This window comes from Drosophila sulfurigaster, chromosome 2L (assembly GCF_023558435.1).
Source record: "Drosophila sulfurigaster albostrigata strain 15112-1811.04 chromosome 2L, ASM2355843v2, whole genome shotgun sequence".
In the NCBI taxonomy this organism is placed as follows: domain Eukaryota; kingdom Metazoa; phylum Arthropoda; class Insecta; order Diptera; family Drosophilidae; genus Drosophila; species Drosophila sulfurigaster.
In genome coordinates this window covers 29,443,430-29,458,483 of record NC_084881.1, presented here as the reverse complement: position 1 = coordinate 29,458,483, position 15,054 = coordinate 29,443,430, and the positions used below count along the sequence as shown (strand labels likewise).

At 43.9% G+C, this 15,054-nt stretch overlaps 8 protein-coding genes across 9 annotated transcripts in view; 2 read left to right on the top strand and 6 right to left on the bottom strand.

Moving 5' to 3' along the window:
- Window positions 1-1,885: 1,885 nt before the first annotated feature.
- LOC133838626 (methyltransferase N6AMT1) lies at window positions 1,886-2,583 on the bottom strand. Its single transcript, XM_062269788.1, has one exon. The coding sequence runs from the start codon at window positions 2,581-2,583 to the stop codon at window positions 1,930-1,932; it is 654 nt and encodes a 217-aa protein (XP_062125772.1). The 3' UTR covers window positions 1,886-1,929.
- Window positions 2,583-3,072, bottom strand: LOC133838648 (SNAPIN protein homolog). Its single transcript, XM_062269822.1, has one exon. The coding sequence runs from the start codon at window positions 2,991-2,993 to the stop codon at window positions 2,583-2,585; it is 411 nt and encodes a 136-aa protein (XP_062125806.1). The 5' UTR covers window positions 2,994-3,072.
- Window positions 3,073-3,196: 124 nt separating this feature from the next.
- Window positions 3,197-6,824, top strand: LOC133838532 (transportin-3). The gene is made up of 5 exons (XM_062269671.1): window positions 3,197-3,562; window positions 3,656-4,732; window positions 4,789-4,955; window positions 5,014-6,372; window positions 6,439-6,824. Exons 1-5 carry the CDS (start codon window positions 3,449-3,451, stop codon window positions 6,497-6,499), a joined length of 2,778 nt encoding a protein of 925 aa, XP_062125655.1. The 5' UTR covers window positions 3,197-3,448; the 3' UTR covers window positions 6,500-6,824.
- A 470-nt stretch (window positions 6,825-7,294) lies between these two features.
- The window catches only part of LOC133838583 (sorting nexin-21), an 82,537-nt gene continuing 74,777 nt past the window's right edge, over window positions 7,295-15,054 (bottom strand). The window contains exons 1-4 of one of the 2 annotated variants that reach the window (XM_062269736.1): window positions 8,724-8,919; window positions 8,509-8,655; window positions 7,749-8,448; window positions 7,295-7,690 (exon numbers count right to left, since the gene is read on the bottom strand). In XM_062269736.1, the coding sequence (XP_062125720.1) occupies window positions 7,555-7,690; window positions 7,749-8,448; window positions 8,509-8,655; window position 8,724 (984 nt within the window). In that variant the 5' untranslated portion in view covers window positions 8,725-8,919 and the 3' untranslated portion in view covers window positions 7,295-7,554. Of the gene's footprint in view, window positions 7,691-7,748; window positions 8,449-8,508; window positions 8,656-8,723; window positions 8,920-15,054 lie in introns of those variants that run through there. The other variant, XM_062269744.1, reaches the window with a different exon arrangement.
- Window positions 9,489-10,824, top strand: LOC133838616 (gamma-secretase subunit Aph-1). Its single transcript, XM_062269779.1, has 2 exons — window positions 9,489-9,932; window positions 9,996-10,824. Exons 1-2 carry the CDS (start codon window positions 9,537-9,539, stop codon window positions 10,317-10,319), a joined length of 720 nt encoding a protein of 239 aa, XP_062125763.1. The 5' UTR covers window positions 9,489-9,536; the 3' UTR covers window positions 10,320-10,824.
- On the bottom strand, window positions 10,116-11,511 carry LOC133838641 (transcription initiation factor TFIID subunit 10b). Its single transcript, XM_062269811.1, has 2 exons — window positions 11,232-11,511; window positions 10,116-11,171 (listed from the first exon to the last, which is right to left on the bottom strand). The coding sequence occupies exons 1-2, from the start codon at window positions 11,440-11,442 to the stop codon at window positions 10,906-10,908; spliced, it is 477 nt and encodes a 158-aa protein (XP_062125795.1). The 5' UTR covers window positions 11,443-11,511; the 3' UTR covers window positions 10,116-10,905.
- LOC133838601 (thioredoxin domain-containing protein) lies at window positions 11,661-12,853 on the bottom strand. Its single transcript, XM_062269754.1, has one exon. The coding sequence runs from the start codon at window positions 12,781-12,783 to the stop codon at window positions 11,872-11,874; it is 912 nt and encodes a 303-aa protein (XP_062125738.1). The 5' UTR covers window positions 12,784-12,853; the 3' UTR covers window positions 11,661-11,871.
- Window positions 13,035-14,735, bottom strand: LOC133838607 (caspase-like). The gene is made up of 2 exons (XM_062269767.1): window positions 13,657-14,735; window positions 13,035-13,581 (listed from the first exon to the last, which is right to left on the bottom strand). The coding sequence occupies exon 1, from the start codon at window positions 14,699-14,701 to the stop codon at window positions 13,832-13,834; it is 870 nt and encodes a 289-aa protein (XP_062125751.1). The 5' UTR covers window positions 14,702-14,735; the 3' UTR covers window positions 13,035-13,581; window positions 13,657-13,831.

Sequence of the window (15,054 nt, the reverse complement as noted above, 5' to 3'; positions counted from 1 at the left end):
ATGATGATGAAGAAGATGAAGATGAAGAGGAAGCATAAGCAGAGCCCTTGAATTACTTAAAAACCAAAAAAAATACAATACACACACAACACAGAACAGAAAAAAACAGTAATAAAATTCATTATTAAAATTAGACGTTACATTTTATGAATGATCGAAAAAGCAAAATGCAATTAAAAACGAAAAATATACAAAACAACACTCTCAAGTTTTAAATATGGTTTCAAAATTATTCGTATCCCATGCGTGCGGTCACACTGAGTGTGGTCACACTTTGTCTATTGCTCTCTCCCTTTTTTCGACCTTTTTCTGTCTTTCACAACGGGAAGTTTGATTTCTCTACTTTAACTTCAACTCGAACGTGGGGAGTTCGAGATTCTTTCTCATTTCAGCATTTATCCCTTAACTAATGACTACTCTTAAGTATTTAATGTCAGTATTAAATGAAAAAAAAGAAAAATACATGAAACGATAACGATTCTTAGTTATTAGAGAATATATCGAATATCGAGAGGCAAAACGATTAATGCTAAAGTTAATTCATTTGTAAATTGTAAAAAAACAAAAACCACAAAAATATTGAATATATATTTCGAATGCATTAACAAAAAGAAGGATGAAGAACTTTTAATGTTATATACACACATTGATACATGATACATTAATATTTATTAAGAACATACATACAATATACACTGCAGCAAATAATCTAGCAAGTTCTTAAATTGACTGAAATTTCCAACGAAACGAATCAATCGAAGCGCGCCCTCTTTCCCCCCCCCCTCGCCCACAGATTGACCCCAATTTGCAACAAATTCAGCCAATTAACTGACCCACAACAGAACAGAACAGCTAATGCAAATTTAATGAGCAAATAAAGGCTTCAAAAACCAGATCAATAACTCGATATACATATATAGATATTTAGATATATACTACAATTTGATACCGAAAACAATGTTGAAACTGAGACAAAAACACACATACAAACAATTACATGCATTTTTGTAAATAAAAATTGAAACGTAACCAGAAGTAGTGAAAAACAAGCGAAAAGAGACCCACAAACAAAATGATGAATAAATAAATTATTGTAATTACGTAAAACAAACAACAAAAACAACTCACAACACAAAACAATTGGCAGTTATCAGTTATCAGAGATGCCAATAAAACCGATTGTTTCAATTGGGTGGGGCAGCTATCTCCCTCCCTCTCCCTCCCAGCTGCTGCTTCTTCTTCTGCTCATCCCTCACAACCCTCCAACCACCCAAAAGCATAATGAAACGCTGCGCATGCAGATGCCACCAAAGTAGGGGTAGTTATTCCAATACACAACATATTATACACATACTATAGGTACATAATTCATTGATTGATACCGTATAATCCTTATCGGGGTTGCACACATATGTTGCAGGGTGGTTTCAGCTCGTTTGCAAACACTCCCCAACATCATTTGCCATTTTCAATGCAACGCACTGACTTGCTGCCAATTCAAATTGTAACGTATTTTCTGGCTCAGCTATCGATAGATTGTTAATTCAAATTTCAGAGCAGTTATCGGTTTGTTTTCGATAAAGGACCCCCTCGCTTAGCGGAGACAATCACGCGAAAAGCGTGCATCGATTTTTTTTTTTGCTTAGCATGGACACGAACCAAACAGTCATGCACTTGTTGCGCCATCTATTGTTTCGTTGAGCAGTGACACAAACCAACTTAACATGAATTTCAAATGTGCAAACAAAAATAAAGGTTATTCTTATGCTTTGTTTAATCTTTATTTATTAACAAAATTAAGTTTAATAAAAATTTAGAAATAATTGTACTATTTAATTAATTTATTTTTCTAGTATCCCAGTTCAAAACAAATGATTTATAGAGAAGGAGAGAGCGAGAGTTTGCACTTTATTGTAAAAGCAAATCGGGTCAATTATTAGATCTAGTTACTTTAAGTATATACAGATATTCGCCTGGAATGCGTCGTTCCATGCACTTGACAGCCTTAAACCCTAACTTGACTAATAGCTCGATGATTTCGTCCGGTTTATTCTCGCGCAGCAGCAGCAGATAAAGCACACCCCGAGGCGAAAGAATGTCATCCAGTTGCTGCAGCAAAATGTCGGTGACACGTCGTCCATCTTTTCCACCTGCCCAGGAGTAGACCAGCGGATTGTCTACCAACATTTCACTGCTTTGCTGCTGCTCCTCATCGCTGGTCACCACATAGGGCGGATTAAAGAGCAGCACGTCCACTGAGCGAGGACGCAGTGCATCCGCCAGATTGCAACGCACGCTATCCAAGCGTGCACCATTGTGGAAAGCTGTACGTTTGGTGGCATCGCAGGCATGTGGATTGATGTCGGTGGCCAGGCAGATTGAAGAGTGCGCCAGACGCTTGGCCAGCGCTGTGATTATGACGCCGCTGCCGGAGCCCAGCTCCACGCAGAGACGCGGCTGCAACGAGTCGAGAAATGGGAGATCTGCCTCCAAGGCATCCAAGAGCAGAAACGAATCCTCAGCGGGCTCATAGACGTGCTCAAAGTCTGCCGCACTGAGATGCTGCGTATGCGGCGTCTCCATTACGATATGTTGGTGCTCAGCGCCGAGTCCAACAGAGCCTGACGTCGTTGCTGCTCCTTCTCGATGAGCTTGTGCAGATTCGTCAAACGTTCCTGGCTGCTGCTTAGCACGTTGTTAATGATCGTCACCTTGTGCTTAACGTTCAGCAGCTCCTTGACTTTCTCGGCAAACTCGGGTATTTGCTGTTGCGCCTTCTCTATGTCCCGCAGCTGGGCGGCCAATGCATCCAACTGTCCACGCAGCTCCGACTGCAGTTGGATTGTGGTGGCGACGCGCTCGTCGAGCTTCTCGATGGTCGGCTTGAAGAGATTGGTGATGCCGTCGGCGAGAATGTCGCGTGTGGGGTTCGTGCAGAAGTTTTCCGTGTTTTCATCCAGCGAGGTAACCGTGGAGTCGGAATCTTTGTCCATTGTCAATCCTCTAAACTGCTACTCAGCAGTGCAGTATGACCGTGCGATCAATTGCAAAATATATTAAAATAAAGATGATGTATCGAATAAAACTTGTTTATATCTATGCCATAAATATTTGCTATAAATACATATTTATTAAAATGTAAACAACAAAATATACAATTTTGCTTGCTATTATTGTCTGTTTCAACATTATTCTAAAAAACGTATCACAGTAACCAGTTGATGCTCGAAATTGTATCAACTGTGTGCATTAATATCGACAGACCACCACAATAACTCAAACAGCTGTTAACGATAGACTGCAAGGCTGCAATCACTTTATCGACCAATCGACAGACCACCACAAATACGTGCTTAAGAAAAACATCAAGAGTGTTTTTTTTTGGTAAATAATTAAATGCTTTGATTCAGAACTTGTGTAATTTAGCTGCAAGCAAAAGGCCGGCGCAATGGACACATACTCGGTGGATATAGTATATCAAGCAATCAGTGCACTCTTCCAGGGTAACAATCCCAAAGAGCAGGAGAAGGCCAACAAATGGCTGCAGGATTTTCAAAAGTCGGTAAGTCGAAACACAAATGATGCAAGTTGTGAATTATAATCATTATGTGTGACATGAGCAATAATAATGGTGTTGTGTTGACACTTGTTGCAGATCTACTCGTGGACGATTGCCGACGAGCTGCTGCACCAAAAGCGTGATCTGCATGCCAATTACTTTGCCGCCCAGACGATGCGCAACAAGATACAAAACTCATTCAGCGAACTGCCGCCGCACACACACGAATCTCTGCGAGATTCACTCATTACACACATTGGACAGATCGACGAGCAGACGGACAATGTGATTGTTACCCAACTGAGCTTAGCTGTCGCCGATTTGGCACTCTTGATGGCCACGTGGCAGGAGCCCATCAGTGATCTGTTGAAGGCTTTGGCCCCACATCCTGCTGCAATTTGGCCCCTTCTCGAGGTGCTCAAGGTGCTGCCCGAGGAGATTGACTCACGCTTCTTGCGCCTAGGCGCCAATCGCCGTGAGCAGGTGCACAAGCAACTGGACGCCAGTGCCGAATGTGTGCTCGAGTTCCTGTGTATGTGTGTGCAGCGCGAGGATCTCGATCAGCAACGCATCTGGAACGCCACACTGCGCACGTACAGCGCCTGGCTGGTCATCAACGCCTTTCCGCTGTCACACATCTGCGACAATGCGCTCTCGCAGCTCGCCTTTCGGCTGCTCAGTCAGCCGGCGGAGACGTCGGGCAAACTGCATGACAACGCCTCCGAATGTGTGTGTGCTCTGTTGAGCTGCATGGGATCGCGCAGCGGCAGTCCCGAGGTGGAGTCACAGGTTGGACGTGTCTTTGAAGCTGTCTGCCAGTTGGAGGCTGCCTATCACTTGAGTGTCGCCCACGAGGACACGGATAAGACGATCAACTATTGTGGCATTTTCACCACGCTCTGCGATGCCTTCTCTTTTGATATACTGGAGCAACAGCACGCGATGAAGGGTCTGGATTTGGTGCTCTTGTGTGTCGGGCATTTCGACTATGAAGTCGCGGAGATTACGTTCCATTTGTGGTACAAGCTCAGCGAGGATCTGTTTCAACGCTACGACGACAAGCTCACTGCCCGCTTTAGGCCGCACATTGAGCGGCTGATCAGCGCCCTTTATCGGCATGCGCAAATGGAGAGCGATCACGACGGACTCATCGAGGAGAACAACAATTTCTACGTGAGTAGATTCAGATAGGAATTGGGAAGATTTATTAATTTGTTGAACACTTGCAGGACTTTCGTCGCAAGGTCTCCGATCTGCTGAAGGATGTGGCATTCATTGTCGGCTCCAATGCGTGCTTCAAGCAAATGTACATTATACTCCAAGCGCCCAACACAACATGGGAGTCCACCGAGGCGGCGCTGTTTGTCATGCAGAACGTGGCCAAGAACATATTGCCGTAAGTAGTTGACTGGGAAGGATTCGAAGAGTTCCCCTCTAATACTCACTCTTTGCAGGGAGGAGAACGAGGTGATACCCAAGGTGGTGGAGGCGATACTCTCAATGTCTGAACAGACGCACATTGCGGTGCGCTATACGTCCATCATGCTCATAGGCGAGCTCTGCGAATGGATCGAGAATCACTCGAATCTGCTGGAGGCGGTGCTCAACTTTTTGCTCTACGCCCTGCAGCAGAAGAACGGCTTAGCGCCGGCGGCTGCCATAGCGTTGACATCGATCTGCTCGGCGTGCAGACAGAATATGATTTGTCACATTAGCGGACTCGTGGAGATTGCCCGCAGCCTGGACAGCTTTCAAATCAACAACGATGTGGCCATCGGTCTCCTCAAGGGCATTTCGCTGATATTAACCAAACTGCCGCGGGAGCAGCTGCAGCCAGCGTTGCGTGAGATCGTCAGCTTTCAGCTGCAGCCGCTGGCACAGCTCTTGGAGAGCCAAGCGCCGGTGGAGAAGGGCGAGCGCAGTGATCCCGTCTATTGGATTGATCGCGCCTGCGCCATCATACGCCACACAAATCCCGATGTGCCCGACAGCGTGGAGCATCCAACAGTTGCAATATTAAACGATGCCTGGCCACTGATCTCGCGTGTGCTGGACAAATACCAGAGCGATCTGCGCATCATGGAGCGCACCTGTCGCCTACTCCGCTACGCAGTGCGCATGGTCCGCAAGCAGGCGGTGCTCCTGGTGGAGCCATTGATCAAGCAGATTGTGGTGCTCTATGCGGTGCAGCATCACAGCTGCTTCTTGTATGTGGGCTCCATACTGGTGGATGAATTTGCCAAGTCCAACGAGTGCATTTCGGGTCTGCTCGAGATGCTGCAGGCGTTCATTGAGCCCACCTTTGGACTGCTGCAGCTGGAGAATGGTCTGCGGAATAATCCCGATACTGTGGATGATTTCTTTCGACTCGCATCGCGTTACCTCGACTGTTGTCCGCTGCAGCTGCTGCAGAGCAGCCTCATCACGCCGATCTTTCAATGTGCGCTCATTGCGTGCTCGCTGGATCATCGTGAGGCCAACTCGTCGGTGATGAAGTTCTTCATCAATCTGCTCACCTGGGGACGGAGCAGCAATCATCGGCACGCCGAATGCCGGCCGCTGGTCGTCGAGCTGGCCACTCAGCATGGCAGTGCGCTGGTCATGAACCTCATCCAGGCTTCGGTGTTTCAACTGCACTCGTATATGCTCGCCGATGTGGCCGAGGTGCTCAGCGAACTGAAGCATGTGGTGGGCAATGCGCAGATGGAACCGTTCCTAGCCAATGCTCTCGACTCGCTGCCCAAGAAGAATAGCGGTGGCTATGTCACTGCCACGCAACAGCAGCTGGAGGAGTTCAGCACCACGGTGCTGAGGTAAAAGTGATTTCCAAGTTATTTCTTTACACTTTTGCTTACTCCTTTTACTATTTTCCCTTGCAGAGCGGACACCACAAAGGCCGTGACCCAAGCACTGAAAACATTTACGCGTCTCTTTCGCTAAACAACGCTCTGCACACACACACAGACACACACACACACACACATCGCACACCACGTTGGAGATTGTACATTGGAAATTATGTATACGCACCGTCGTCGAAAGCCATGGCAAGAACACAAAACAAGAAAACAAACGAAAAACTTATTTATATAGCGTACTTATAGTTGGATTATATATACATATATTTTTATTATGATTTCGGGAGTGCGGTCATCGGGATCCTCACGGCAACGCATCGTACAATAAGTTGAATTATTTTAAGGCATTATTTAAGTTTTGCGATGACTTAAACTACGATCTGATTAAAATGTTTAATGTGACTCAACTCAGACACTTGTGACGCGTCTTATTTGCTCCAGACAACGACAACAACAATTTCCGGATAAGTATACAATATTTTTAATTTGTTTAAGATACGAAATTAATGGCTATTAATTGTAAAAGAAAAACGGAAATTCTTTCGAATTTATTATATTTTATTTTAAGTTCCAATATTTGCCTTGATTAATCTTAAGTTGAGAAAGAGTATGACGTCCAGAATTATATTTTATTTTAAGTTTGCCAATACTTGCCTGATTATTCTAAGAAATTCGTAACGCACATCTATAAGTGGAAATAAATGTGAGAGACGTCAATCAACACATAATTCTCACATATAGTAAATCAGAATTTATTTTCAGTAATGAATTCATTTCATATTTGATTTATAAATAATCACGTAGAAATTGACACAGATATTCGAGCTATATTTACAAAAAGAAAAGTGATTCATCAACCTCATAATCCACTTGAGTATTCCGTTTAATTTCTATGATATATATTTTGAATAATTTCATTAAATACATGGTATAACTTAAGAGTTAGATAAACAACACAAATTGACAGAAACTAAAGTGAGTTGGAGAGATAAAAAAGATATGGTGTATTATTAATTAATACTAATTGCACGTTAAGTTTGCTAATTGCACTTTCAGCTTTGCGCTACGTCCTCGATGTATGGATTATTCTATATGCTGTCTATATACAGTTGAGTGTGTGCTTTGTGGTGGGGGGATTCAGATGGTCTCGGTGCGTGGATCGAGCTTGTGAATGGCCTGTGTGAGGCTGGTGATGTTCGCAGTGTTGATGCCTTGCCTGGACATTTCAGTGAGGCGATCCGTGATGGGTTTCTGATCCTGTCCGCGTTGCCACCTTAAAGAAAGACAACAAATGTAAACAATTCTAAAGAGAAATCACTTCATTGACTCACCACAAGTGGGTGCAAGTGTGCAGTAGTGGAATGTAGAGTGGCAGCAGATCAATATCACAGAGCGTATCGAAGCGACTGAGTGCCAGGAGAGCCCAACGCTCCGCCGCAAGATGAGGCACTGGGGAAACTGTGCAGGCAGCAACCAGGCGACAGAGGATCAATACAACCGGTCGGGAACGATTCATGTAGATCTTGTTGAGCAGTCGAAAGCAGTTCTCGAGTATGGGTATGGCCATCTCGTTGCGACGCTCATCCAAGTACTGACAAGCTCGCGTCAGTTCCTCGTGCTGCAGAAATCGAAGGAATGCTGGGGATTCCTTTAGCAAGGGTTGAGCTGCCACATGACCGAGAAATGCCTCAAAGGCCATGCTGCGTTCTCGAATTAAATCCGCCGAAAAGTTGCCCATCAGCACCTTGTTGGGAAAGTTGAGCTGGCCCAACTCATTGGGATGCTCACGCTTCAGGCATTGATACAGCTCGCGGAAGTCCGTGTAGCGTCGCTCCAGCTTGGCTGGTTGGGCATCCATCACCTGGCTGTCCTGGCGCACAGTTAGCTCATAGACCACATAACGCTTTAGCTTGGGATCGTCGCCTTCGCGTGGCATAATGTGTGCCATGAGTATCTCAAAGCGGAGAACTGTTGTGCCCTCTGGAGCGGGCTTGAAACTCTTTTCCGGGCTGTTGTAGCGCTCCCAGAAAGCTGACAACAAAGGAAAGACATTAACAAAAGCTGCAGCAGCATCGAGACTAGATCACAAACCTTTCTGGAGCGTCTGATCTGTGGCTGGAGGCACAGCTATGGCCAAGGCAGCCGCCTCTATGGCGGGACTCTCGGGCTCATCATCTGGATGGGGACTGTCAACCGATGGCTGATGGGGCAGCAGACGTTTGGCCATCACAGCATGCACTGAAACGAACACAAGCGAAACGTATGGAAAATGAAAGTCGCACTCTAATTAACCGATGTTTACTCACTGTCTCTGGCTGCGCTTGATTGCTGAATGAGAACAGGCGTATAAACAATAAAACTAGCTTCCGTACAATTGATTTGTTTATATTGTTTATCGCAGACGGTGACGACGTTCGTATTACGTTCGCGAATATGTTGTGCTGTGACTAATATATCAATCCCCCCACTGACCCCAGTCAGCTAAACGAAAACACTGCGCTCCACTAGTACAAGAGAGCTTTGTAAGTGGGCCGCCTTTGTCTTTGTCTGCAAGAAATCAGCGTTGCGACTACCGCATACCCTGTAAGTGAAGACTGCTAAGCAGCCGGCAAGCAGCTTCCAATTTAAACACCCATTGGTTGCCATTATTAAGCCTAGTTTAGCAAGCTTTAAATATTTATATGTTTATGTGTTACTATTATAATTCCTATTAACAATATTGTACACACTTCGTCGACTGCACTGTTGAATGCATAAACTCTATCTTCGAAGCCTTTGCTGAGTGCAGCAAAACATTTGCATGTTATCGTTATCGGTAAGGCAACATTGCACTAATCACGACTCACGAGTCAGTTATATATTTGTATACCAAATAACTATTTGCAAGCAAATCCAAAATAAATTCCAATATTTTAGACAACAAAATATTCTCATGATAAATATAGAATTATGCAACTACCATTTAAGTCCCTAACTTTTACATATTCGTTTTAAGCCGCAAAGGAATAACAGATCAGCTGCGGTATATTTGTTAACTGCCCAGCTGCGGTCACACTGCTCACGACTTATAAAGTCTGCCCGCCGCTATTGGACACCCACACACAAAACAACACGAAAAGATGACGCTGCCCGAGTTTTTTGGCTGCACTCTGCTGGCATTTGGACCACCGTTTTCGCTTTTCGTCTTCACCATCGCTAATGATCCTGTGCGCATCATCATCCTGATAGCAGCCGCCTTCTTCTGGCTGCTCTCACTGCTGCTCTCCTCCCTGCTTTGGTTCGCTGTCGTACCTCTCCAAGATGTGCTGGCATTTGGTGTTGTGTTCTCGGTGTTGTTCCAGGAATGCTTTCGCTACATCATCTATCGCATTCTGCGCAGCACCGAGCAGGGATTGCACGCCGTCGCCGAGGACACGCGTGTTACTGAAAACAAGCACATCCTGGCTTACGTTTCAGGTCTGGGATTCGGCATCATTTCCGGCATGTTTGCATTGGTCAATGTACTAGCTGACATGGTGAGTGAATCAAACACATACTTCGAAGCTTCTTTAATTTTACCATACCTTTCCAAATTGCAGACTGGACCCGCCACAATGGGCTTGAAGGGCGGCACTGAGCTCTTCTTTATCACTTCCGCCGCTCAAGCGCTGGCCATTATTCTGCTGCACACGTTCTGGAGCATCATCTTCTTCAATGCCTTCGACACGAACAACTACTTACACATTGCGTACGTGGTGGGCTCACATCTCTTTGTCTCGCTGCTGACGCTGCTCAATGCGGATGCACATTATTGGGCCACCTTGCTGCCCAGCTATATTGTGACAGTGCTCACCGGAGTGTTGGCTTTCAAGGTGGCTGGAGGAAGTGCCAGAAGTGCGAAGCGGTTTATAATGTGTCAATGATCTGATGACTTGTAGCAATAACCTCGAAAGTATTAGGCTTAAGTCGGAATCCAACTGGAGGCGCAAAAAGGCGCTTTAACTTAAAATATAGGAAAGTCGAAAGGGATCGGCTGTCAAATACCCGCTACTCATTTCAACGCGATTTTATGTGATAAGAACATTTGTACTGATTGTTCTTTGTGTAACTTTGAAATTTATTACCCATTTTTAAAGCAATTAACCGCTCAAAGAAATTTCTTGAATATCTTTTTAATTTATTATCCGATCGTAGAGAAATTCTTAGGAATAATAATGGCTTAAACTTTTTAATTAAAAAAAAAGAGTTGTTTAAAAAATTTGAGGGCTTACAAAATATGCTAATACAATATCTTTAGCCTTCTGCCAATAGCTGATTCATACCCTTTCCAAATAATTGTCTAGCGGGTATTTTGAATCCTGATATTGGAAGCGCTTTGTACGCTTTACCTTAAATAAATATTAAGCAGCTTACATTGTACTAAACTTATGTCGGAGCTTTTATTGCTTGCGTGTGGAATTTAAACTAAATGTATAAACTAAAAAACTTGTCTCCGATAATCTCTTCAGTCTACTGACTGTAATCCATTTTGCGCACATTGATGCCATAGTCGGCCAAAGCGGGCTGCAAATCTTCCATTGTGAGCGTGAATTTACGATCCTTGGCCTTGGAGCCGCCGGGTGCGCTTGCGTTCTGCATGTGTGTCCGTGCCTTGGAATGCTGCAGGGCATCATCGATGATGTCCGACATGAATTTCTGCGTTGCAATCGAAATCAAGCGCACAATACGCTTGTCATCCGCATGGAAACCGCCCATATTCAAGTAGTGCGATGTCACTGCAAACAGCACACATAATAAATTGGTAATCACTTCACTATTGAGTAATTAAATTTTACCTGCATCCGGCAGTAGAGGAGTGTAATCCTCCAGCTGCAACATGAAGTCGCTGAGATGGGAAGCTGGAGCTGTGCGATCTCCGCCAGCAATGGCATTAAAGTTGCTGCTACCACCAGAGGCGCCGCCTCCTCCACCTCCACCAGAGTTGGCTTGTCCCGAGGAACCACCAGCGCTTGGATGGTAAATAATGCCAAAGTTGGAGCCGACCATTTTGCCCAAAACAAAACAAATGCAAACGTTCTGGAAAACTGCTAGTTGAAAGTGTGACCGTTGTAAGATGTCTGGCAGTTTAAAGTATACTGCAAGCGGTCTTGCGGTATAATACTAGAAATATTTATCGGACTGGCGAAATTTTGAGTAGGTGCGGCTTTTATTTGTTTTTTATTACACAACTTAAAATCCAATAACAGTAATATTTTTCTTTCGGCTTAGAGTAGAGATCAGCTTAGGTTTGTAAAATGCAGTATGGATGCAACTTCATAATATACTAGCATCCTGAAATGCCCGTTAATCGAAACGTTATGTTTCCCGCCCTCAGGTCATTATAATTCAGTGAAGATTTTTTTATTTGCATTTTATTACAAAACTTGACATGCATTCACAGTTACATTTTTTGATTCAACTCTTAGTCGAACTATGCTATTTATCTTTCTTTGTTTTCTTCGGCTTTGCTGATGACTTGCATACAGACTTAAGAATATAAACGAGTATTATCAATGATAGTCCGCCAACAATGGCCAATGGCAATGGACCATAACTACTGACGTGTTGCAGAATTTGTTTAAGAGAGATATCATCCATCAAACCAGCTATCGGCGGCACAGGCTCCGGATGCGATGTCTTTGCAAAACCGCCTTCCGCAAACTCGATGAATGCTTGGGGCGTAAACTCCTTTAGCGTATAACGATACAGCTTGCCTTGGCGCAACAAGATGAACTCTGGCGTCTCCACAACATTGAAACGTTTCGCTGTGGAAACTCCAGCAGCCAAGGCATTCACCCTAGCCACATTGATCTTGCGCTTTAACTTGCCGGCAACAGATTCCCAAATCGCATACAAGCGCTGGCAGAGCACACACTCAGCGGAATTGAAGAATATGAACCAATCTCCAGTTGTCGCTCCAGTTGAGGCCTGTGTCAAATGCTCAAACGTCTCGTCGGACAGCTCCTTCACAGCAGGCTCTCGATTGTCGCTGAAGAAGTGTAAGATCTCCTCGGCATTAATGTCGCCAGTGTAGAGTATGGGAATTCCACGTCGGAAATAGAGTAAAGCTGGTTCCCGACTCGGATCGTAAATGTGTATAAGATTGCTGTCATGGGCTTGCACAACCGAAGCGCCAAGCGTCTGCTTTAGCTCGTCTTGGGCATTGGCAATAACGCGTTCATATTCCACACACTCTCCGCAGTTTGTGGCTCTGGTAAATAAAGCCACCACGTCGCCTTCGCCGGTTAAAATATGAATCAAGTCTGAGTCATCGACGCGCTCGATGCTAGCGCTACAATTGGTAATTACTCCAATAAATAGTACTAGGATTAGCTTGCAAAAAAACATCGTGAAGCCAAGAAAATAATAAATGCACTTGTTGCCGACGTCGACGTTGTGTGTAAATAAAATTGGCTAGTGATGATTGTTCTTCGACAAGCGGCGGCGTTAGATTTATCGATAACAACATAGAAAACCGTTAAATAACCTCTAGTTGCAAAATGAGCGCCTTGTTTTTTGTAAATTAATTTTTCAAAAATATAATATTTAAATTTAAACAAGATGAAGAAATAATATATGTATTTTTTAATGTTACAAATGCAAATAGAATTGTAATCGATAGGGACGATTTCTGGCAATCGCTCACGCCAATACCGGTGGATCATCTCAAGTTGCAGTGCGCGCGTTTTGTGATCCGTGTGTGTGTTTTTTTTTTCAATTGTTGTGCCGGTTTTAATTTGTTTGTAAATAATGTTAGGTTTGTGAATAATTATCGAGTGAAATGCTTATCAGTTACCCGATCCTGCAGATACAGTGAAAATGTTGGAGATCGGTGGATGCATCAGATACGTTATGGTAGATTACCTCTAGTTGCAATAAGCGCATCATGTTTTTTAAATGAAAATTTTCGGTGAATTCGTTTTTGTAACTTATTAATTTTATACGAGTTGCGATTAATATTTGTCAAAGATTATTATATTAAGAATATTATGTTTTAGTGGAATGCTACGAAATGCAAATGCAAATCGAATTGCAATCGATAGGGACGATTTTTGGCAATCGCTTATGCCAATGCCGGTGGATAATCTATAGTTGCAGTGCGCGCGTTTTGTGATCCGTGTGTGTGTTTTTTTCCAATTGGTGTGCCTGTTGGAATATGTGTGTAAAGTGTTAGTTAAGTAAATAGTAATAGTGAATCAAGTGAAATGCTTATCAGTTTACCTGATAAATAATGTGAAAATGTTTGAGATCGGTCGTTGCAGCGGCTAAGTTTTTTTTTTTGGTGTAAGGCTGCACCATTTTTTTTTTGTTGTTTTTTTTGGTGTGAAGATAGTGTTGGTAAATACAGGAAACGCTGTGGTTTTTGTCAAGGCTGTTGCTAAATACTGTTAATTCGTCACTTGGAGTATGAGTTACGCGCAGTGGCGATTTTGTGGTCATCGAAATGCACAATGCGGGTCAGCGTGGACATGGTGCAGGTAATTTGCTTATATCCCTCGTCGTAGGTCTCAAAATCAACGGCGACCCGTTGAGCAACAAACGTCAGGAGCATGAGCAGATCCATTTTCCTGCCAGAGCTCGAAAGTTCTTGGCAGAGACTGTAAATGAACCAGCTGCCCTTGATGGAATCGCTCCAGGTGCAGTGGTTGGGAATGGTGCTGAAGGCAACCAGAAAGTCTGCGTGTATTGGAATTCTATAGTTTGATTGGGAATCGCTGTCCGTCTGAGTTTGACCAGACATTCGATAACCTTTATCGCGTTGTCCGCCGCGACTCGCCTCAACGATAAAAAGTTTCGGTTTGCCCGCCAACGTTGGGCATTTGTCCGCCGTAAACGCATTCCAGAGATCATCCATGCGATATAATGTATCCTTGGCGTAGACCCAATCGCACAAACCATACGAAAGCACCGAAATTAGAATGCAATCGTGATCCGTATGATCCATTTCCACCGTTTCCTTAATTTTTTCCATCACTTCTTTGTGTCTCAAATCTTTAAAGTCTCGCACACAGAAATCGAGTTTCGTTAGCACTTCCGTTAGATTTTTGGTATCTACATCGGTTTCAATGCGGCTCTGTAATGCATCAAAATGCTCATGACCAAAGATTAGCGCCAAACCCCGATACTTGTGATTCATTTTATAATCACTGGCGTAGCGTCCAGTGACCATACGTGCCACTTTATCCTTTGGCTCTGCCCTGTCTTCCGTTTTCCTTAGAGTGGTAAAGCAGTTGCCATCCGTAGTATTGTGGTCGTCGTTATTCATTGTTCTATTTGTTTAGAGTACTGCTGGAATCAGGCGATTTCGAGAGAGTGATTCAGCAACTGTTGTGCTCAACTTGCCGGCTAAAGAGAGACTGATATCACCGTATATGGTGTCTGATCGAATAATCAAAAAGCTATCAAAAGCTCTTCTGAAACCAAGAAAATCATAAATGCACTTGTTGCCGACTTCGACGTTGTGTGTAAAAAAAATACATGGTTAGTGCAAGAAGCTTTTAAGAGCGTAATTCAACAAAAAAGCTAAATTATATTGAGCTTTCGTCGTGTAGACAAAAGTTTAGCTCTTAGCTATGTTACGTTTTGGATATCGTTTGTGCCAGCAATGTTTGGGGGGTT

Bases quoted from the DNA above. Each gene is read 5' to 3' on its own strand.
- LOC133838626 (XM_062269788.1), bottom strand. From the start codon at position 2,583: ATGGAGACGCCGCATACGCAGCATCTCAGTGCGGCAGACTTTGAGCAC.
- LOC133838648 (XM_062269822.1), bottom strand. From the start codon at position 2,993: ATGGACAAAGATTCCGACTCCACGGTTACCTCGCTGGATGAAAACACG.
- LOC133838532 (XM_062269671.1), top strand. From the start codon at position 3,449: ATGGACACATACTCGGTGGATATAGTATATCAAGCAATCAGTGCACTC. The intron at 4,956-5,013 runs GTAAGTAGTTGA...CACTCTTTGCAG, and splicing joins GTGGCCAAGAACATATTGCC to GGAGGAGAACGAGGTGATAC. The intron at 6,373-6,438 runs GTAAAAGTGATT...TTTCCCTTGCAG, and splicing joins TTCAGCACCACGGTGCTGAG to AGCGGACACCACAAAGGCCG.
- LOC133838616 (XM_062269779.1), top strand. From the start codon at position 9,537: ATGACGCTGCCCGAGTTTTTTGGCTGCACTCTGCTGGCATTTGGACCA. The intron at 9,933-9,995 runs GTGAGTGAATCA...TCCAAATTGCAG, and splicing joins TCAATGTACTAGCTGACATG to ACTGGACCCGCCACAATGGG.
- LOC133838641 (XM_062269811.1), bottom strand. From the start codon at position 11,442: ATGGTCGGCTCCAACTTTGGCATTATTTACCATCCAAGCGCTGGTGGT. The intron at 11,172-11,231 runs GTAAAATTTAAT...TGCTGTTTGCAG, and splicing joins TCCTCTACTGCCGGATGCAG to TGACATCGCACTACTTGAAT.
- LOC133838601 (XM_062269754.1), bottom strand. From the start codon at position 12,783: ATGTTTTTTTGCAAGCTAATCCTAGTACTATTTATTGGAGTAATTACC.
- LOC133838607 (XM_062269767.1), bottom strand. From the start codon at position 14,701: ATGAATAACGACGACCACAATACTACGGATGGCAACTGCTTTACCACT.